The following is a 22,528-nucleotide window of genomic DNA, read 5'->3' on the forward strand; positions in this document are numbered from 1 at the left end:
TTCATTCAGTTTTCTTTTTGTTTCTCTGACTGGATAAATTTCAAATGTCCTATCTTCCAGGTTGCTGATTCTCTGGCATGGTCTAGTCTGCTTCTGAAGCTCTCTACTGAATTTTCCCATTTAGTTATTGTATTTTTCAGCTCTAAGATTTCTGTTTGGGTAATTTTCTCAATGGTTTTTGTTGAACTTCTCATTTTGTTCACTCATTATTTTCCCAGTTTTGTTTAGTTGCCTGTCTATATGTTTTTATAGTTCACTAAACTTCTTTAAGAGGATTACTCTGAATAATTTGTCTGACAGGTCATAGATCTCTATTTCTTTAGGGTTATTAGTGCTTTATTAATTTTGCATAGTGGTATATTTACCTGACTTTTCATGATCCTTGATTTCTTATGTTGATATCTGTGTACTTGTATTAGTGGCATGTTCTTCCAGATGTTGTTGAAGAACTCTGTGACAAAACAAATCTGCAGTCAGCTCAGTTTGAGTTGTTGGATGTTTCTGCTACTAGAGTCTATTTTGGGGTGAGGCAATGGTTCAAGCTCTGAGGTCAGAGACTGGGGATGTGTGCCACTGGCTGAGAACAGCTGCATAGGACTACTAGCCTTTGTTCTCTGTCCAAATGAGGCTGTAGGATGGGCTCTGTACTAGTAGTTGCCTGAAATCTGTGGTCAGGATTACTACTACACAGTCAGGACTGTCTATACTCAGCAGTAAGTGGGGCTATGAATTGGCTGTGCAGGCCCTGGGTCCCATCCTGCTGCTTCACCAGGATAAGGAAGCTCACTGTTAACCAGAATCTGGTAAGAGTGTACACTAGATATCCTGGTTAGGTGAAGCCACAGTTTTTATCTGCAGATAGGAAAAGCCACAAGATATTCAAGGGCCACTGTAAGCAGCACTATTAGATGGTAGGGCAGTCTGAAGGCTGTATTCAGCAATGAGTGAGACTATGAAAGAGCTTCTCTGCCCAGGTGCAATGGGAGAAGCAGCTTCAAGGCCACTAAGGTTCTTCATTTGTGGTCTTCACACAAACTCACCTGTGCTCCAACTTCCCTGGCTGAACAGGACTACTTGTTTTGCTCTGGGGACCATCGCTTTGCTTACCTGCCTCTCAGCTTGAGCATTGCTGAGTAATATAGTTTCCAGGTAATATAGCCCTTCCTGTCTGGATGAGCCTTGGAAGGATTCACTTCATGCAACTTAAATTTTCTTGAACAGACTTTTTAGTCAGGAGGGGCCAGAAGCTAGGTTTCAAGTGTTTGGGGCTATGACACTCAATTCTTTAGCCTGGGCACAGGCAGACCAGGTTCCAGGACTGGCAAAACGTTTGGAGAACTCAAATCAGGCAGGCCTGCACCCCACTGAGTTCCCTGGTCACACTGTGCCACCAACTTGGTTCTGCAGACGCACAAAGCTGCTCATTGGGGCTACTACTTGGGCTTTGCAGGTACCAGGGCAGTCTACTAAGATCTGCATGTTGGTTGTTGGAGGCCCCTCCCCCCTTCTCTATAACAATCAGATTCCCAGTGGTTGAGTCCTGCAGATTCCCCTGCAGTCCCTGGGGTGAAACCTGAGTAAGAGCTCCCAGGAAGTGACCCACAATACTCAAGGGTTTGGATGTCACTAAAGGCTCAGGGAAGACCTCTCTGTGCGATGCTGTACTGGCTTGGGGGCGGTCAGTATTGGTCTTTGTGGTGCAGGGTGTACTTCAGCCTAGCATCCCGTGTTCTAGGATTCAATAATTGGTGTCTTGTCCGTGAATTTTTGCTAGTTGGAAGTAAAGTCAGGACTGACCTGTGTTGCCATCTGGGTGACATCACTTTCTGCATATATTGAAGAGAGAAATCCTGAAATATATTCATTAAAAGCTGGTTTACAATTACCTAATGCACATGGTCACCAATTTGGTATTGTGTTGTAGAACCATCCTGGAGAACATGTCTTTGATCCTGCTTTGATTTCCCACTAAATACCCAAGGCTCAAAATTGGGAGAGCTGGCCTTAGGCTGACAGTAGGTGACTAGAATTCCCATCTGTAAAATGAGGAGTCGAGACATCTCTCCTACAATAAACTTTAGGAAATAATATTCATACCTTTTGACAAAGCAGTTTTCCTTTTGGACATCTATGGCAAATGAACTGAAAAACAGAAGGAAATTTATATGTAAAGATGTCTCTTATAGCATTTTTTTTTTTACAATTGTGAAGCAGTCTAAATGTTTGCCAATAGACAACTAATATTGTATTAACTAAACATAATTTGACAACTATTATAAATACAAAATGGGAGTTTATTTCAATGTAGAAAATGTCTAAGCTAAAATGTTAAAAGTAGCAAGATGCAAGTTTGTGCACATATTTGCAATTACATAGACTAGAAAACTATCTACATAATAAAAGCCTAAGCAACCATTACGGTGGAACTTCCAGAATGACCAGTCACTATGATGTGCACTGACCAGCAGGGGGGCAGACGCTCAACACAGGAGCTCAGCCAGAAGCCAGGCTCACAGCTGGTGAGTGCAGCGGCAGTGGCAGGAGCCTCTCCCACAGTAAGAAGCGAGGGGTCCCTGACTGCGAGAGCCCCAGACTATGAAAGGGATGTCTGACTACTGGGGATCAGGTCTAAGCCGGCAGGCGGACATTCCCCGAGGGGTCCCGGATTGTGAGAGAGAGCAGGCTGGGCTGAGGGATCCCCCCCACCCAGTGCATGAATTTCGTGCACCGGGCCTCTAGTATATAACATAATAACTGTTTATAATTGGATAGTAGTATAATTATACTATAATATTTTGACAATATTGACTTCTAAAAGACACCATTCAAAATTATAATAGTGATTTATTGTCATTTTATTCTTGCAAATGATCAAAGTTGAAGGTCATAATTGCACACATAAATGTAAGCACGTCAACCATAAGAGGTGCGTCTTTTTTTTATTTTTTATTTTTTGGTGTGTTTCCATCTTTGTGGAAAAAGCAAACCTGAATTAAAAAAAAATGTCTCTTTACAGGTATTCCTTTGCCAAAAGAAGATGCCATTTCTGCCCCCTTGATCTCCAGCTCACCAGTGAAAGAAGCCCGGGAGTACGAAGACCCCCCAAGCGAAGAGGAAGATAAAATAAAAGAAGAGCCTTTGACTATCTCTGAACTGTCATACAACCCCAGTGCAAGCCTGCTCCCCACCCCAGTTGATGATGATGAGATTGACATGCTCTTTGACTGTCCATCAAGGCATGAGTTGGAAAGAGAAGACCTAGATTCATTTGAGGAACTGGAAGCAGATGAAAATGCCTTTTTGATGGCTGAAGAAGAGGAGCTAAAGGAAGCTCACCGAGCTTTGTCATGGAGCTATGACATTCTGACCGGCCATATTCGGGTGAACCCACTGGTCAAGAGTTTTTCCAGGCTCCTTGTGGTGGGCCTGGGGCTGCTGCTCTTTGTATTCCCCCTGCTCCTCCTCCTTTTGGAGTCAGGTATTGATCTCTCCTTCTTATGTGAAATCCGCCAGACGCCAGAGTTTGAGCAGTTTCACTATGAATATTACTGTCCTCTCAAGGAGTGGGTGGCTGGCAAAGTAAACCTCATTCTCTATATGCTGGGTTGCTCATAAAATACATATCTCATATGACTAAGGGCTATATTCAATATTAGGGATGTGTATTTCTCAAGCAAATGCCTGGTTCTGAATGGTCAAGGAGCCGTCAACACGTGTTCCTTACTCAAAATTGATTATTCAGACCTTTAAGTTAGCTTTCCATAATTCACTGCACTTAATAAGTTTAAATCGAACACAGTAATTTCAGTTATAGGTCAGGGAGTTGGACTCTAAATAACCCAAAATGTTTATTTTTATTATATCACAGGGAGACTCTTTATCTATTATAATACATAATACATTGAGCTGAATTAGATTTCCCCCCTTTATAATAGTTATCATCATTATAAGATATAAGGTTCAGAATCAGAATTTTAGTGAAAATTCAAGAGAAAGTTTTTGAATATAATCCTTAGTGAAAATAATGTCCTCTAACCAATGCCTATACTGTTAAATTAATGCTGGGTTTTTGTTTTTTTAAAAATATTTTTATGTGTTCAGAATATTTTGGTAAATTTTTAGCAAAAAAAACAAAGAAAAAAAGAAAAAAAAAAAAAGAAGCCTCCTGGAGTTATTGTACAGACTGTAAGACTAATGCACAAAGGGTATGTTGGGAATTTTTTAATGTTTTGGCCCAGGTTTGTTTTTAAAAATAATTTTGGGTAAAAAAAAAAAATCCCATAATTTGTTGTTAGCTGCATATGAGATAGAAAATAGGTAGACTGTAGTAAGTAGGCTCCTAAAACAAATGATGGAACTGGAGGATGTAGAAACTGAGCATCAAATGGACCACAGGGTCCATTTCAAAAGTATTTGGATGGGAGGACTTGTTACTTTCATTTGCATTCTATCCATATATTTTGGCTAAGGAAGCAAAACTTTAAAGGAAAAAGTAAAGATATATGCCAATTAATTGCATGTTATTGTACATTTATCCAAGAGTGGAAGCAGATGTTGGACAAATGGCAAGTAGCAAAAACTGTTTTGGTGAGGCTGGTAGGCAAGCGGTGGTAGGAAGGTGATCTATTTTATGGAAGTGATGGTGATGCAAGGTATTGGGTACTGTAAAGAACAGCACACTCGCTGTCCAAGTTGACATGAATATATTTAAGTGGATCTAAATAAAAGTGGAGAAATGTTAAGGTACATTTTTGGTTCCTCATGCCATTCATTGTGTTTCTGTGGAAGAAACTTTAAAAGAAGTATGTGTATGTGAGAGAGGGGGTGGGGAGAGAATGGATTCTGGCTTTTTGATAAATGCCAATTATCTTTTGTGATAGTAATTATATTCCTTTCCTGGTTTCCTTAAGAACTCATTCATAATTGGGGCTCTCATTAAGGAAGTGGACGGGATTCATTAAATGACATATTTCAGCTTGGGTGAAGTAGAGAGACTCAGTAGAAGGGACAAATGTTCTAGTACCTTCCTTCATACCATTAAATCCATAACAGAAAGGCTCTGATGCCTTCCCAGGCAGCATAATGACCAATCCTGCGGTATACCGTAAGTGAGAAAGGTAAGAGCAAGGAGGTTTGGATTTCTCCATGAATTGAAAATGTTCCATTGCCTTCATTTACAAAGAGATTGGGCTTCCTGTAATCTCTCCCTAACTCCAACGGAAACTTCAGTTTTATATTAGCATAATCTCCACACTGGTCATTCCCATCCTACTTACTCATGGAGCTCTGAGTGCTTGATTAGATATTCAATTTTGAAAGTAAGTTTTAAAAGTCAGCTTATGAAGCCTTCAGTTAAGCAAACTATAATCAATTTATTTTATATTAAGTTTGTAGGGTGTTCTTTCTCACGTGCTTTCTTTTTGCATTTTAATGTTTCATGCCTGAAATTGGATAACAATATATACACATATACTTTCTATAGTTCATTTTGGAAGTTTGCAAATGACCAGCTTTGAAATTGAACTTATTCCCCCCCCCTCCCTTTTCATACGACATTGAAGTCATACTTTCTGATAAAAGGGCCCACCAGTGTCCCCTTTCTGATTATGCTTCAATTTCTGACCATACCAAATCATCTAGCTTTCGTCCTTTAAAATAATATTTTTAAATTATGGAAGAAATATATTGCCCATCATAAAACATTTGAAAACTACTGACAGGATAAATATCACATGTAGTCCAACCATGTAGATCTATATTAATTAGTAATACATTTATTATTTTTACATTTCCAGCTAACATCTCTTTTTTCTCTTAGGCGAAAACTTGATTATTGAATAGAAATATTTTAAGTGAAGGAGTTGACAGGATAGGGTCGGCTGAATTTAAACAATAGTCACCAAAAGTAAAAGTGGGATAGAATAAGAGCCATTTTAGGAATACCACTTAAGTTTGGTAGAAGACTTGTCACCAGCTGCCTGAATGAAATGAGAAAAAGACTGCTTCCAAGATGGAAAGTATATAATAATATAGTGAGATACAGTGGTCAAAGCAAGTGTGTGAGTATATGTATAGTCCATATTATTGGCATATGTGTTTATGTATGAATATATGTCACCCCACTGATATGCCCCTCATACACAGTTGTGTTTACTTTTTCCCAATTGAGGAATTTGTGATGTTATTATTCCTTTTCCCCATCAGTTATCACGGTGGATAAAACAGTCTCAAAGGTTCCAATTTCTCATGAAAATCACTGTGTGTACATAATTATATATATACACACATATATGGCAAATACATATACACACACAATCTTGTCTTTAGTGCTATTGCAAGTTGGATCATGAAAAAGTGTAGGTAAAGTATCGTGTTTCTGTCTGTGCTTGGAACATGTAAAATGTTATGTATTTGGAATATATTTTGTGGCTTGTCTAATATTTATAAAATCAACTCTGGGAAGAATTCAAAATGAATTGATTTCATTGAAATACTAGGGATATGGGGGCCATGTTACCTATAATTGGAGCCTTATCTTTGTATAGTGAAATTTGCATTTCTATGTCAACATTCAGATTGTTTTATATGTTAATATGGTGGCAGAAATCCCTAATAAACGTACTCTGGGGAAAAAATGTTTCAGCAATCATTTAGTTTTATTCACAGTAAAACTGTATAAATAGCCTGTTGGAAACTACAGAAAGGTGCCATCTAGGACCATGAAATGAGGTCACCCTTGAATGGTGACAGTGTGAAAAACATGACAGACAATGGATGGAAGTAATATTTTGCAGAAGCCACCCTGGCTAAAAGCAGGAATATTGGGTGTACTGGAAATACACCCATCTGAGAGACAGCTATGGCACCAAGGTAACTAGAGAAACAGAAAAAAAATAGGAGTGTTTTGCATGACAGGTAGGAGGGAGGAGGAAGGATTTTAGAGTGCTAGAAATTAGTATGTCACCATTTCTGGCCAGAAAAGGGTGTCTTCCTGTGCTAGGAATAGTTACGCAGCCTCGGCTCTGCAACACTTGCCATTCACCTTCTCCTGCCTGTTCATGGCCCTGGGAGAATTTGCCTTTTCTATTCTATCCCTATCTTCTCCTCCATGCGGCATGGCCCTCTGCTTTGGTTTGTCACAAAGCTAAAACTGCACACCTGACAGTGAAATCAGAGGGTTTTATTCTGCATGAAGCAAAAGGGACTCTCTGTGCTACAGGAACACCATGTGTCCTGTGGAATTGTACCCCAGCTGTGTGGCCTCTTAAGTCTATCAAGTTCTTCACCCCCGCCCCCCCCGAGTTTTATCGAGATATAATTAATGTATGACACTGTATTAGTTTTAGGTATACAACAATGATTGAGTTTAGCAAAATCCATTACCTAACAGTTAGTTTTTTTCTTGTGATGAGAACTTTTAAGATCTAACTCTCTTAGCAACTTTCAAATATGCAATACAGTATTATCAACTGTACTCACCATACTGTATATTATACCCCCCGAACTTATTTATCTTACAATTAGAAATTTGTACCTTCCGACCCCTTTCATCCATTTCACCCATTGGAGGTGTGTGGGGGGGTGAAGTCTGTCAAGTTCAAGTTCTTACGCAGCAGTCCCCAGAGGTTCAGGATCTAGAGTACAGGCAAGAAAAGGAATCTGTGGTTAGTGTGCAGGCATGAACTGACATGGACCTACTGTCCCAGCTCTAGTCAGTACCTTTTTGGGGGTTTAGTATCTGCAGACTGGAAGGCTCACACAAAATGATCTTTGGCCACTTTTTTGTTGAGTGTTCCAGGCTCCCAACCCAACCTTGCCTCTTGGTAGAAACCCTTTCCTTATTCTATCATTTCTTGCTCAAATAAATAGAGGAAAGATCTCTTAAACACACACTCCAGCTTGGAAGGAAAGTACTGGGGAGGAGCTTCCATCTGTGGGGTAATCTCGGGATGGTTATGGTTGATGAATTTGAGACTCTTTGGGCCATCTTTCTCTTCTGGGTGGAGATATTGTGCTAAAAGTCCCTGCTTACTTGTCCTCCTGCTTCTCTCTCTCTCTCTCTTTCTCTTGGACCTGCTTTTGGGCATCCAGTCTCCATGCAGTAAACAGACCCAGCAGGACCTGCCCGTGGTGGGCCAGTCAGGACTCTGCTCTCCACAATCCAGCCTCGTTTGTGATGGGGTGGGTAAGTCTGGCGAGCCCTGCCCAGTGGGCTCAGCTGTCGTCACTTCAGAGAGGACAAAAGAAGCCTCACTTGGGCCTCAAATCCCAGCTGTGTTCTCCAATCCATCAATAAAACTGATTTTAATCCTCTTTTGGCCAAAGTGTATTATTTATTGGGAACTGGGGTTGGGAGGAGCAAGATTTACACTAAACACGCTCAAGAACGTTCAGGATCTCTGCAGCCTCCAATGTTGCAAGGAAGGAGTGGAGAGGCTGCTCCCGGCTGACCCTCAGGCATCAGGGCATGTCTGCCACTGACCTCAGCATGTCACCATTTCTGGCCAGAAAAAGATGTCTTCCTGGTGCTAGGAATAGCTACCCATGCCTTGCAAATGGGTGAGGGGACTTGGGACTTAAAATCTTAGTAAAGACCAGGGCATTAGTTGGAAGCACACATCTCTACTCTTTACCTATGGCTGATGCTTATCCCAATATCACTTTGGAAAGAGAACCGAGGCCACTTTTCTGATTGTAAAGGAAAACTCTTAGAACAAAGGATAAGCTTTGTGTGAGTATCAAGTATTGAAACAAGTCTTGCAAATTATACAGCTCCTCCAATTAACACGGATCAACTACAAGAATTATGATTTTGGCAATTACAAGGATTTTGAGTTTTCCAAGGAAAGTATCCTGAGTCTTCTCATCTACAAGAATTATGATTTTGGAAATTACAAGGATTTTGAGTTTTCCAAGGAAAGTATCCTTCAAGGAAGAAAATGATTATTAACATACTAGAGGCCTGGTGCATGAAATGCATGCATGGGGGGCGGAGGGGTGGGGTGCCCCTCAGCCCAGCCTGCACCCACCCACAATCTGGAACCTTTCTGGGGATGTCCGACTGCCAGTTTAGGCCCGATCCTGTGGACCTAACCACTCTGCCTGCCTGCCTGATCGCCCCTAACCACTCTGCCTGCCTGCCTGATCGCCCCTAACCACTCTGCCTGCCTGCCTGATTGCCCCTAACCACTTGCCTGCCTGCCTGATCGCTCCTAACTGCTCACTGGGGGGTGAGGCCAGCTGGGGCGAGGAGCCGTGGTCATTCTGGTCTCTGGTTGTTCTGGTTGTTTCGCCTTTTTGGTCACTGGGCTTTTATTATATAGGACAGACAAACCAACATTAGTTTCCACTCTGCTTGGCAGTTAAGTTCTTCATTAAGCGAAAAACTCAGTGTTCTGGTTAAAGCATCACTCTCCTGTAATTTCCTGGGGAATCAGCTTCCTTCCACCTTGAATCAGCCTGAGTGTCCTGACAACCCTGAGCTGCTGGTTTTGCAGCTGCAAACAATTGTGAGCACATAAATGTACTGCTCCCTGGTCACAGGATTACTGTATAATTTTTTGTACATACCAGGACTCTTTTGAGAGTGAAAGGGGATATTTTTAATGATTATGTCATAGCAACAGGGGTCAACTAGGACTGATTCAGATACTCTGCCATAAGGCTTTGCCCAATCAGCTAGATGCCCTCTTTTAACAATTCCTCCAGCTTTGTCCTCTAAAATATTGACAAGGTGAAATAGGGAAGGATTATTGCTCTATAGTCATAGTTCTCCTACTTGCCATGAAGAACCAGACTAAAGTTCACCAAAATTAATTATATCATGTGTTTTAAACAAGTCTTCTGGCATCAAATATTCAATGCTAAATACTCATTTGTTCATTTATAATGTTGATTTCTTGTTTGATGTGAGGCAGGTAGAGTTAGAATGATCTCACTGTTGCTTTCACCTCCATAGTTCTGAATTTGACTTTTCTGAACTACACACAAAACAATGACGACTTGCTTAACTGTGAGCAAACGATTCACACTAAGGACACGCAAAACTGAGTTGTACAAAAGCCAAGTTGATCATTTATCATGAGAAGTGCCAGTCAGCTTGGCACTAGTTTGCTGGATGCTCCACCCCTGCTCTTCCCAGAACATAAACTGTAATGTGAACCCAACACTATCAATGAATACAAGGAATCACCGCTGGAAAGCTGCTTCTATGGGCAGTCTGCCCCAACAGACCTATCTCAAAAAGGCTGGGGATGCATAACATATATTTTATTCCAAATCTCCCATTTTTGCAAATTTCTTGTGGTAGAGGCTAGAAGGGGATCTTAACACCATTTCCTCATCATCCTGTGCCCAGAATTAGACTAAGTTTCCCAGCCTCATGTACTTAGGTATGACAATATTTCTGATTTGTGGCCATTGGAATTGAACAGGAAGTGATCTGTATCACCTCCAAGCCCTGCACTAAGTGTGCACCTCCATTTGCCACTAGATGTCAACACCTGTAGTGACTTTGAAGCCACCATTTTAGGATGTTGTAGTTACCAGCAACTTAGATCCCTGAATGACTATGTGGAGCAGAGCCTCCCCTACCTCACCCTAAACCAGACCTGTCTTGGACTGTTACTTGAGCAACAAAGCCTTAACTGAGCAATTTCCACGTCTTTTGTTGTCACCACTCCTTTCCCTCAGGAAGGAGACTATAGCTGAAAGAAGGTATTGGAACAGCTCAGCACTGGAGTTTCCGGGGAGATTCTACTAGAGAACCACTGTGCAGAGGGGAGGATATGCCTTCTGTGCCTGAGAATGCCAGACCTTGGTAAGGATCTACGTTTGGTGCTAATATATCTTGTCACTTTTGCTTTCTGGGGCTCAACTGAAACCTCACATAGTTAGAACCAAAAGTAGTCCACCTGATGGACAAAATCACCCCTGGTTGAGTTTTACCGGATTCAGAAGTGATTTCATGGGTGTGTGACCTGTGAATTATAGAGCCTGTTATCTAGCATTTGGTGTAATGCTCTGCTCTCACCATCCTGAAATTCATAATTCTATCTTTGAACTTATGTTTTTTAAAAATATATTTTTATTGATTTCCGAAAGAGGAAGGGAGAGGGAAAGATAGAAACATCAATGATCAGAGATAATCATTGACTTGCTGCCTCCCGCACGCCCCCCCACTGGAGATGGAGCCCACAACCCTGGCATGTGACCCGGACTGGAATCAAACCTCGGACCCCTCAGTCCGCAGGCCGACGCTCCATCCCCTGAGCCAAACCGGCTAGGGCTGAACTTATTTTTTTTAAGTGAAGTCTGATGAAACAATGAAATGTACAGGAGATCAGTCAGGCAACAGTGGGCACCATGAATGCTGAGCTGTTGGCCTAGATGCCAGGCACAAACACATGCATGGGGTAGTCTGAGACCCTAGGAGTCCCCGAGGGGACTCTGCACCAGAACCTGAACCTGGATTAGAGAAGGCAGCTGCAGCAGAAGCCGGCCCTGGGAGATAGGAGGTATTCCACATAGAGGCAGCACTAAAACCTGTCGTGGGAGGCAAGCTTGCCCATCAGTCCCTGGAGCACATCCCTGAAGCATCTGCACAGATGTTAACTCTCTGGCCTGAGCACTGGTACCAGATCTGCCACCACTTAGGCAGTAACACTTTCAGTAAGTCTACACATGGGCATTACAATACACTATCAAGAGTTATTAGAATTCTTCAAAGTGTTTAGAATCTCTGATTTTAAAAAGCACTGCAACATTGAAAAACATATCCACAGACTTAGAAATAGAAATTACATTTAAAGATCCTTGCATTTCAAAGAAATAAACCCCACTATTTTCATATAAAAACTTGCATGGACCAATTATTAACAAATAGACAAATATAAAATTACTTTTCCTTGTGATTGAAGATAGAGTACAGTTGTCCCTTGGTATCCATGGGGGATTGGTTCCAGGCCCCCCACAGGATACCAAACTTGTGGATGTTCCAAGTTCCTTAGATAAAATGGCATAGTGTTTGCATGTAACCTATGTACATCCTTCTGTCTATTTTAATCTCTAGATTACTTATAATACCCAATATAATGTAGATGCTACTAAACAGTTGTTATACTGATTGTTTATAGAATAATGATAAGCAAAAAATCTGTGCATGTTCAATAAAGACACAACCATCATAGACCCAACTATATAGTACACACCAACAACGTAACATTTTTAGAATGTTTTTGATCCATGGTTGATTAAGTCCACAGATGCAAAAGCCATGGATATGGAGGGTTGACTGTATTAGAATTCAGAAATAGGCATTCTAAATTATATACAAATAATGAAACCACTTTCAAAATCTCTGCAAGTTACAGGAAATGTCAGAGGAAACATTAAAATGCCATTATATGTGTTTATTAACATTTAAACTTACATTCAGACTTATAAAAAGCTGATTTGCAAAAAGAGTTAAATCTTTTTAGAAAAACTGCTCTGCAAGAATTAGGAGCTCTAGATGTACTAACATTTATAATTCAAAATAATTTACCAGAAATTTATCCTAATGTTTTTGGAGCCTATAAAACTCTTAGCAGCACCAGTAAGAGTAGCATCAGCAGAAACATCCTTCTCAAAATTAAAAATTATCAAAAAATTATTGGTGATCTTGCATTTGTCAAAAGCAACTGATGAGCCCTAGCCGGTTTGGCTCAGTGGATAGAGCATCAGGCTGGGGACTGAAGGGTCCCAGGTTCTATTCTGGTCAAAGGCACATGCCCGGGTTGCAGGCTCGATCCCCAGTAGGGGGCGTACCAGAGGCAGCTGATCAATGATTCTTTCTCATCACTGACGTTTCTCTCTCTCCCTTCCTCTCTGAAATAAATAAAAATATATTGAGAATAAATAAACAAATGTTCTCTCAAAATTAAAAATGAGCAACTGATGTTACTTTATTTGTATCAATTGAAAGTGAAACAGCTAAAATAAAAAGTTTTGATGGCCCTATAAATGAATTTGCATAAAATGAACCCTAAAAAATCTTATGATCAATCAATCAATAGTTGAGCATTACCTATGAACCAGGAGGTCTCAGTTTGATTCCCAGTCGGGGCACATGCCTGGGTTGTGGGCTCGAAACCCAGTGTGGGGCATGCAGGAGGCAGCCAATCGATGATTCTCTCATCATTGATGTTTCTATCTCTCTCTTCCTCTCCCTTCCTCTCTGAAATCAATAAAAATATACTTAAAAATCAAGATATGTATATACTAATGTAAAATCAAGTATAATTATTTATTGTATTATATAAAATTATGGAACCAAAATATTGGGTTTTTGCAATATGTAACATGAATGTTGTTACTCCCGTATAACTATTACCTTTTATGTTTTGTAAGTAATAAATTATTTTAAAAGGAAAAACCTTTGTATTTTAGTACCTTTAACTGCATTTTCCCCCTATATTTTGAACAAGGAGCTCCACATTTTCATTTTGTAGTAGGCACTGCAAATTATGTCACAAACTCTAACTGGTTGAAAGAATGGGGGGTGGGGGTATTGGAAGTGAATACTTTGATGTTTAGAACTGAAGATTTAAGTGTGAAAACCAAATGCATATAGCTAATTCTTCTGTCTTTGACAATTTTAAAACCACCTAAATAATGATGAAGAGTCTATCTAAAAAGAAGATTTAATCTTTCTTTATAGAAAAGTGAGGGAGCTATCTTATTTTGATTTTCTCAAATTTTGGTGATCAGATTGGGTTAAACAAGGTACCCATAAGTGAAAAATTAAAATTCTGCATCCAGGATTTGGTAAAGCCTTTTTGGTATAATTCTGTGTAATTAAGAAAGTAAATTATCCTAATGATGGTGTGAAAATCTTTTGAAGGTCAGGGCATTAACCAATTCTTTGCTTCAATAAAATTGAAGGAACAGCTAGTTAAATCATTAGGTGATACATTGTTAAAATTATATTTCATGGAGAAGCACTTCTCCATAAAAGCAATGAGAACACTGAAAAAAATTACAAAAATCTACTTTTCCAGAACTCTGAAAATTAACCAAAGACTTGCAAGTAACTAAGAAAATATACTCAAGGAAAACCTGCTGAATCTTGGTAAGATCGGTGAGCTTGTGACATTTTAATTAGCCCTATTTCCACCTCCCTCTTACCATCCCTGTAATACCCTTGAAAACCAACTTCAATGAGGGTGGTGGAGGGGGGCTGGAAAAGATTAACCAAAGAACATATATGCATAGCCCATGGACACAGACAATAGTTTGAGGAAGGCCTGGAGTGGGGCAGGGGCTAGGTGGAGGGGGACATAAGGGAAGGGAAATGGAGGGACATCTGTAATACTGTCAACAATTAAAAAAAGAAAGAAAACCAACAACTTCACAACTATGATAGCTGTGAAAAAACAGAAGCCCTATAGTCACAGGATAGAACAATGCACTTGGAGTTCTTTAATAGCTCCAACCCCAGAGAACTGTTACTACTCAATCTGTATGGTAACTTTCTAAAAGGCTCCATTCTCAGATTTCTCTTTATTTCACCTTATTCAGAGCTCCCTCTGTGCACTTCTCAAAAAAACAGTTAGTGGCAATGGTTTAACACTGCAGCTGTCTGATATGGAGATACAAGTTGAGTCTAAAAAGAACTAAACAAGGACAAGTGACTGAGTAACATGGTGGAATAGGAAACCTCAGACCCTCATTATCCCATGGCGACAGTGACTTAACAATACATGGACTGACTGCCTCTGAGAAATCCAGAAACCAGTTAAAAAGGTTCTACAATCCCAGATGAGAATGAAGCCAACTTCACTGAGGCTCAGTATTAAAATTTGTGGCACCCATTTGTCAGAGTCCCTCCCTCCAGTACAGCATGGCATGATTGAGAGAAAACTTCAAACTCCTGACTTCTTCCTAGGGAAGGGATGAAGACTGGAATATAAGCACAATGTTTTGAGTTTTCATAGAACTGCCAACGGGCCTGGTTTCTGTTGTACTTGATCTAAGTGCTGACAAGAACAAGGCAGCAGATTCGGGCAGTTGAGAACAAAGGCATTTAATGCACAATAGAGGATAGTACCACAGACAGACACTGAGTGAAGATCCAATATCATAGCTTCCTGTAGCACCAGAGAGGCTACAAAACTAGAGAGAGATGCCAATAGGAGCTCCTCAGTAGAATCTTGGAATCTTCTTCAATTAGGAGATTACACACCCAATCCCAGAGAGGACACAAATCCACAAAGGGCTTGAGAGGTCTCCAGAATCTCTAGCTAGCTTAAGTCCTCCCTGTATAAGATCAAAGTCTAAAGACTGGAAGAGGTGGCAGATTTTACAAATGTTGAAACCCAACAGAAGATAAAAAGGAATACGAGGAAACATGGTCCAATCAAAGGACAAATGCAATGTCCAGACACCAGTGCTGGAGGAATAGAGATATAGGAATTACAAGGCAAAGATTTCAAAATAACCATTATAAGGATGCTCAAGAATGAAAAGAGAGAACAGATAGACCACTAAGCAAATCAAGAAAATGATGCATAAACAAAAGGAGAATATCAACAAAGAGATAGAAACTATGAAAAAGAACTAAAGAGGATTTTTGAAACTGAAGGAATTCAATAATTGGATTGAAAAAATTCACTTGAGGGACTCAACAGAAGACTTGATTAGGCAGAAGAAAGAATCAGTAAACTCAAAAACAGAGCAGTCAAAACTATCAAGATCAGGAGCAAAAGAAAAAAGAATAAAGAAGAGTGAAGATAGGCCAAGAAACTTACTAATCAGAAAAACATAAAAATAATGGAGTCCCAGGAAAAGAAAAAAATGGTCAGGCAGAGAGTTTATTTGAAAAATAATGGGTGAAAACTCCCCAAATGTGAGGACAGAAATAGGCATACAAATTCAAGAAGCTCATAGAACTCCAACTAGGAAAATCTAAAGAGATCTATACTGAGGTACATAAAAATCAAACTGTCAAAAATAATAGGCAAACAAAGAATCATGAAAGCAGTTAAAAGTGACTCATCATATACAAAGGAATTCCTATTTAGATTATCAGTGACTTTGTCAGCAGAGGCTTGAGGTTAGGAGACAGTGTGATAATACATTGAAAGTGCTGAAAGAAAACAACAGACCTGTCAACTAAGGATACTATATCCAGAAAAACTGTCCCTCAAAACAAAGGAGAAATTAAGACTTTCTAGATAACAAAAGCTAAAGGAGCTCAGCACAACTAGGCTGCCTACAAGAAAGCCACAAAAGATAGCTTTGTAAATTTAAGAAGACTGAAATCATACCCAATATCCTTTCTAACCACTTTGTATGAAACTAGAAATCAATAACAAGAGGAAAGGTGGAAAATTCACAGATATGTGAAAATTAACACATTCCTGAATAACCAATGGATCAAAGAAGAAATCAAAAGGGAAGTAGAAATCTTGAGACAATGAAAATGGCAACATTACATGCCCAAACTCTGGGATGATGCAAGCAGTTAAAAAAGGGAAGTTTTTAGTGAAAAACACCTATAATAAGAAAAAAAAAACCCCAAAACACCTCACTTTTATAAGTCAAGGAACTAGAAAAAGAACAAACCAAACCCAAAGTTAGCAGAAGGAAGGAAATAAAGATCAGAGCAGAGATAAATAATATAGAGACTAGAAAAACATTAGAAAATATCAACAAAATAAGACCTCCTTTTTTGAAGAGACAATCAACAAAGCTTTTGCTATACTAAATAAGAAAAAAAGAGAGAAGACTCAAAAAGTAAAATCAGAAATGAAAGAGGAAACATTACAACTGGTACCACAGAAATACAAAGGATCATAAAATACTACTATGAATAATTATACACCAGCAAATTGGATAATCTAGAAGAAATGGATAAATTCCTAGCAATATGTAACTTACCAAGACTGAATCATGAAGAAATAGAAAACCTGAACAGAAAAAATTGAGTCAGTAATCAAAAACCTCCCAACACAAAAGTCAAGGACCAAATGGTTTCATTGGTGAATTCTAAATTAATGCCAAAACTTCTTGAACTCTTCCAAAGAGGAGGAACAGTCCAAATGCATTTGATGAGGCCATCATTACCCGGATACCAAAGCCAGATCATTATACTACCAGGAAAAAGAATACCGGCCAATATCCCTGCTGAATATAGATGCAAAATTCTCAACATAATATTAGTAAACCAAATTTAACAGCATATTAAAATGATCATACACCACAATCAAGCTGGATTTATTCCTGGCATGCATGCATGGTTTAATATATGCATATCAATAAATGTAATATATCACATTAATAGAATGAAAAGTAAAATTATGTGATCTTAATAGATGCTGAAAAAGCATTTGATAAAATACAACATCCTTTCATGATAAAACACACTCAACATATTAGGTAAAGAAGGAACATACCTCAATATCATAAAAAAAAACATATGACAAGCCCACAGCTAATATCATACTCAATGGTGAAAGAGTGAAAACTTTTCCCTAAGATCAGGAACAAGGTAGAATTGCCCACTCTCACCATTCCTATTCAACACAGGACTAGAAGTTTTAGCCAGACTAATCAGGCAAGAAAAAGAAATGAAAGGCATCTAAACTAAAAAACAAGAATGAAAACTGTCTTTGTTTGCAGATGATATAATCTTATATACAGAAAATCCTAAAGTCTCAAAAAAACTGTTGGAACTAATTAACAAATTCAGTGAGTTTAGAATACAAAACCAGCATACAGAAATTAGCTACATTTCTATATACTAACAATGAACTATTAGAAAGAGAACTTAAGAAAATAGTCCCATCTACAATAGGATAAAAAAATAAAATACTTAGAAATAAGTTTAACTAAGGAAGTGAAAGATCTATACACTAAAAAACATAAGCATTGATAAAAGGAACTGAAGAAGACATAAATAAATGAAAAGATATTCCAAGCTCATGGATTGAAAGATTATTAAAATTTCCATTCTACCCAAAGCACCTACAGATTCAATGCAATCCTATCAAAATTCCAATGACATTTTTCACAGAAATAGAAAAAAAAATCTTAAAATTTGTTTGGGATCGCAAAAGACTCCAAATAGCCAAAGCAATTTCTTCAATAAGAAAAAAAGAAAAAAGTATCATACTTCCTTTTACAAACTATATTACAAACCTATAATAGTCAAAATAGTATGATGTATGCATAAAAATAATGGATCCATGGAACAGGGTGGAGCGAAGAAATAAACTCATGTATACACAGTCAATTAATTTACAACAAAGAAGCCAAATATACAATGGGGAAAGAATAGTCTCTTCAATAAATAATCAATGGGATAAGTGGACAGCAACATGCAAAAGAATGAAAGTGGATTCCTACCTTACATCATACACAAAAATCAATTCAAAATGGATTCAAGACTTAAATCTAGCATGTCCCAAAAAATTGTATATACACTTTAACAGCTGATAACTCACTTAATTTTCGCTCCTTTTCAGGTTGAACTGATTTGAAATAGTGGGTGAAGCCAGAATAAGCTTTGAACAACAACAAAAAATTTATCCTAAAGTGCCACTAGGCTTTTTTTTATTATGGAGATACATAAAAGATAAAGTTTACGGTTACAAAACTGGCAACAGTCAATGAATTGAGGGCACACAAATACTAAATAAAATGATTCTTGATGTTTGTGATTCCATTGCTTTGCATTGTCAGCAGTGCCTGGTCCACAACGGTTAGCAGTTTGAAAACAGGTATTGACAAAAAATTATTCAATTCTGTAGATTCTTTAAAATTTTGAAAATAAAGTGTATATGTTAAAAACACTGAGTTTTAATCATTCAAAGTGTGTATAAATTTCTTTGGGACACCCTATATAAGACCTAAAATCAGAAGACTCCCAGAAGAAAACATCAGAGGGAAGCTCCTAACATTGGCCTTGGTAATAATTTTTTGGATTTGACACCAATAGCAATGACTACAAAAGCAAAAATAAATAAATGGGACTGTATCAAACTAAAAAAGCTTTTGCTAGCAAAGAAAACCATTTAAAAAAAAGAAAAGAAAAAGCAACATATAGAATGGGAGAAAATATTTCCCAACCACATCCTATATAATAAAAGCCTAATATGCTAAGTGTCTGGTTGGCTAGTTGGCCGTTCAACCAATCAAAATGTAATATGCTAATCATATGATAAGGCTACTCAACCGCTCACTATGACATGCACTGACCACCAGGGGGCAGATGCTCTGACCGGTAGCTTAGCTTGCTGCTGGGGTCCTGCCAATCGGGACTGAGCAAGATGGGCCGGACACACCCTGGAGCCCTCCTGCAATCCCTCCCTGGCTGGCCATCCTCCCACGTCCCTCCCCAGACCTGATTGTGCACTGGTGGGGTCCCTTGGCCTGGCCTGAGCCCTCTCGCAATCCGGGACCACTCGGTGGATATAGGAGAGCCAGTTTCAGCCAGATCCCATAGGCCAGGCCGAGGGACCCCACTGGGGCACGAATTCATGCACCAGGCCTCTAGTATTCAATAAAGGGATCTGATCTAAAACAGCTGTTGCCAACCGGTGGTCCGTGGACCACTGGTGGTCTGTGAGGTCCGAAAGGTTGGTGACCACTGATCTAAAATGCACAGGGAACATACACAACTCAATAGCAAACAAACAAGCAAACAAGAAAAACCAAAGAACTCAATTAAAAAGTGGACAAAACACCTGAATAGATATTTTTTACAAAGAAGAACAAATGGCCAACAGGTACATGGGAAGATGCTCAATGTCACTAATCATTAGGGAAATACAAATCAAAACCACAATGAGATTATCACCTCATCCTGTTAGGATAGCTGTCATTGAAAAGACAAGAGATAAATGCTGGTGAAAATGTGGAAAAAACAGAACCCTTGTGCACTGTTGGTGGGAATATAAAGTGGTACAACTGCTATGAAAAACAGTATGGTGGTTCCTCAAGAAATTAAAAATAGAACTACCATAGGATCCAGAAATCCCACTTCTGGGTATATATCCAAAAGAAAGAAAACCATTTTCTTAAAGATATCTGTTCTCCCATTTTCACTGCCACATTGTTCACAATAGCCAAGATATGGAAATATCCTAAGTGTCTACCAATAGATGAATGGACCCAAAAATGTGGCATATACTAGTATACATAATGGAATATTATGAGCCTTAAAAATAGGAAAATCTTGTTTTTGTTTTTTTTCATAACATGTATGAATATGGAGGGCATTATGCTAAGTATTATTAATCAGAAAGACAAATACTGCCTGATATTACTTACTTATATGTGGAATCTTAAGAAAAAGTCAAACTTATAGAAACAGAGTAGGACAATTATTTCCAGAGTCTGGGTGAAGGTGGAGGAAATAGGGTGAGGTTGGTAAGAGGGTACAAACTTTCAATATAAGGTAAGTTCTGAGGAAGTAATGCATTACATGGTGACTCCAGTTGATAACACTACATCGTATAACTGCAATTTGCTAAAAGTGCAGAACTTACTAGATGTTCTCATCATAAACAAAAAACAGGGTAAACATGTGAGGTGACAGATATCATATTGTACATTTTTTTAATTAAAAAAATTTGATTTTAGAGAGAGAAAGGAAGGAAAGGAAGGAGAGGAAGAAAGAGAGAGAGTGAGAGAGAGAAAGAGAGAGAGACAGAAAGAAAGAGACATCAATTTATTGTTTTACTTATTTATGCTTTCATTGGTTGATTCTTGTATGTACCCTGACCAGAAACCAAACCTGCAACCTTGGTGTACTGGGGACGATGATCTTACTAATTAAGCTACCTGACCAGGGCACATTGTACATTTTAAATATCTTACAATTTATTTGTCAGTTATCTATATACATAAAAGCCTAAGCAACCTGTCGACTGGACGACCAAACGACCAGATGACCAGCTGGTAGCTATAATGCACACTGACCACCAGGGGGCAGACAGCTCAATGCAGGAGCTGCCTCCTGGTGGTCAGTGTGCTCCCACAGCAGGAGGCTCATGGCTGGCAATGGCTGCTGCGGCGGCCTGAGCCTCTTCTGCCTCCATGGCAGCACTACCGAGCTGTGGCAGCAGGCGCAGTGGGGTCCGGATGAGCAGGAGTGGCGCCCTGGCCGCCTGCTACTTTGCGCACTACTACATTCCTTGGGGGATATTGGACTGTGGGGATTGGGCCGAAACTGGCAGTCTGACATCCCCCGAGGGGTCCCGGATTGTGAGAGGGTGCAGGCCAGGTTGAGGGACCCCACCAGTGCACTGGGCCTGATTGTGAGATGCAGGCCAGGCTGAGGGACCCCACCAGTGCACTGGGCCAGTGTACTTCAATAAAATTTTAAAAAGTCTTACTTTATAAAAATTTTTAAAGATCAACAATCTAAGTTTCCACCTTTGGTAACTAGATAAAGAAGAGCAAATTATATCCAAAGCAAGCATAAGAAAATAAATAAGAAGAATTAAAGCAGAAATCATAGAGAAAATCAATGAAACCAAAAGGTGACTTTGAAAAGATCAACAAAATTGATAAACCTCTAGCCAGTCTAACTAAGAAAAAAGGGAGGACAAAAATTATTATCAGAAATGCAAAAGATAAAAACAATATAGATCTCATGGAAATTAAAAGGATAATAAAAATGCTATAAACAATTAAATGTCCACAGATTTAATAACCTAGATGAAATGGACCAATATCTTGAAAGACACAATCTGCCAATTTGCACACAGGAAAAGAAGGACAATCTGAATCTATTAAACGCTGCATCAGTAATTATTTACCCTCCAAAACACAGGAAGCAGCAGGCTAGATGGATTCACTGTTGAACTCTAACAAATATTTAAGGGAAAAATTATACAAATTCTCTACAATCTCTAAAAGCAGAAGGAATACCTACTAAGTCATTTTATGAGGTCAGTATCACCTTAATACCCAAAGCAGGCAAAGACTTTACAAGAAAACTACATACCAACATCTCTCATGAACACAGATGCAAAATTCCTCAATAAAATATTAGCAAATTGACTCCAACAATGTATAAAAAGAATTAAACACTATGACCAAGTGGGATTTATGCAAGGCTAGTTCAACATTTGAAAACAACTATCATCCATCATAACAAGCTAAAGAAGAAAAATCACATACTCATATCAATAGATGTAGAAAATAGATTTGATAAAATCCAACACCCATTCATGATAAAGACTCTCAGTAAACTAGAATAGAGGGGAACATCCTCAACTTGATAAAGATTATCTGCAACAAAAAATTACAGCTAACATCATACTTATGGTGATAAACTTTCCCACTAAAGATCAGGTACAAGGCAAGGATAATGATTCTCACCTCTCCTTTTCAACATCATACTAAGAGTGGTTCTCAACCTTCTGGCCCTTTAAATACAGTTCCTCATGTTGTGACCCAACCATAAAATTATTTTCATTGCTACTTCATAACTGTAATGTTGCTACTGTTATGAATCATAATGTAAATATCTGATATG

General features: G+C 38.9%; 1 protein-coding gene and 1 long non-coding RNA gene across 2 annotated transcripts in view; one reads left to right on the plus strand and one right to left on the minus strand.

Moving 5' to 3' along the window:
- The window catches only part of FRMD3 (FERM domain containing 3), a 273,161-nt gene extending 266,526 nt beyond the window's left edge, over positions 1–6,635 (plus strand). The window contains 1 exon segment of the mRNA XM_005868284.2: positions 3,017–6,635. Within this exon segment, the coding sequence (XP_005868346.2) occupies positions 3,017–3,615 (599 nt within the window). The 3' untranslated portion in view covers positions 3,616–6,635.
- LOC106726448 overlaps positions 370–22,528 on the minus strand; it is a 31,864-nt gene continuing 9,705 nt past the window's right edge. Inside the window, exons 2-4 of the long non-coding RNA XR_001362524.1 lie at positions 7,535–7,634; positions 2,098–2,142; positions 370–451 (exon numbers count right to left, since the gene is read on the minus strand). This is a non-coding gene — a long non-coding RNA (uncharacterized LOC106726448). The remainder of the gene's footprint in view (positions 452–2,097; positions 2,143–7,534; positions 7,635–22,528) is intronic.

Source organism: Myotis brandtii, unplaced genomic scaffold, assembly GCF_000412655.1.
Source record: "Myotis brandtii unplaced genomic scaffold, ASM41265v1 scaffold266, whole genome shotgun sequence".
Taxonomy (NCBI): Eukaryota; Metazoa; Chordata; class Mammalia; order Chiroptera; family Vespertilionidae; genus Myotis; species Myotis brandtii.